Here is an 887-nt window from a genome sequence, read left to right on the forward strand (position 1 = left end):
GCCCACCCCAGGACCACCCCCCCCGGATCCCCCCAGCCCTGCATGCCCCCTCCTGCATGGCCCCTTCCCGCATGCTGTCACCCTGGGGTGCCCAGCACCCCCCCCCCAGCCCCTTGGAGCAGAGCAGGGTCCTGGTACAGGATCCCGGCACAAGGCTGGATCCTGGCGCAGGATCCCGGCACTGGATCCTGGTGTAAGGCTGGGTCCTGGCACAGGATCCCGGTGCAATGTTTGGGTCCCAGCACAAGGTCTTGGCACCGGATCCTGGTGCATGGCTGGGTTTCTGGCATGGGGTCTTTGCTGCAGTGTGGGGTCCCAGTGCAGCACTGGATCACAGAGCTGGATTCTGGTGCAACACTGGATCCCAGTGCAATACTGGATCCCAGCACGGGGTCCCAGTGTGATACTGGATCCCCGTGCAGGGTCTCAGTGCACTACTGGATCCCAGCCTGGGATCCCGGTGTGAAGCTGGGTCCCAGCCCAGTGCCTGGAGGACCGGCCCCAAGCTGCCTTGGCCCCACTGGGGTCACCTGGGACCGTCCCCCCAGGCCAGGCCAGGGGGTCCCCTGACCCTGTCCCTTCTGTCCCACAGCGCGCAGGTGGATCCGTCTGTAGCCGAGCGAGGGTAAGGACCCCAGACTGGCCCCAGGAGGGTGTCAGGCTGTAGCGGCTGGGCTGCCTCAGTTTCCCCTTCTCACCCCACTCTGCCCTGCAGGTCCAAGGGGAGGTCTCTGTCCTGCCCATGGCACTGCACAGGGACATCCCATGCCACTGTCCTCGCCTGGGCTCGCAGGCAGTGACCCCATCCCACCACCCCGGGGTGGGGGGGACAGGTGGTGGTGAATGCATGGCCTGGACACCCCCACTGCCTGCCCTCCCCGCCCCTC

At 66.9% G+C, this 887-nt stretch overlaps 1 protein-coding gene across 1 annotated transcript in view; it reads left to right on the top strand.

Annotated features, from left to right (window-relative positions):
• Positions 1 to 615, top strand: part of FMNL3 (formin-like 3) — a 23,540-nt gene extending 22,925 nt beyond the window's left edge. Inside the window, exon 25 of the mRNA XM_009883199.1 lies at positions 593 to 615. Coding sequence (XP_009881501.1) covers positions 593 to 615 — 23 coding nt within the window. The remainder of the gene's footprint in view (positions 1 to 592) is intronic.
• Positions 616 to 887: the final 272 nt, after the last annotated feature.

This window comes from Charadrius vociferus, unplaced genomic scaffold (genome assembly GCF_000708025.1).
Source record: "Charadrius vociferus isolate BGI_N301 unplaced genomic scaffold, ASM70802v2 scaffold564, whole genome shotgun sequence".
Classification (NCBI taxonomy): Eukaryota; Metazoa; Chordata; class Aves; order Charadriiformes; family Charadriidae; genus Charadrius; species Charadrius vociferus.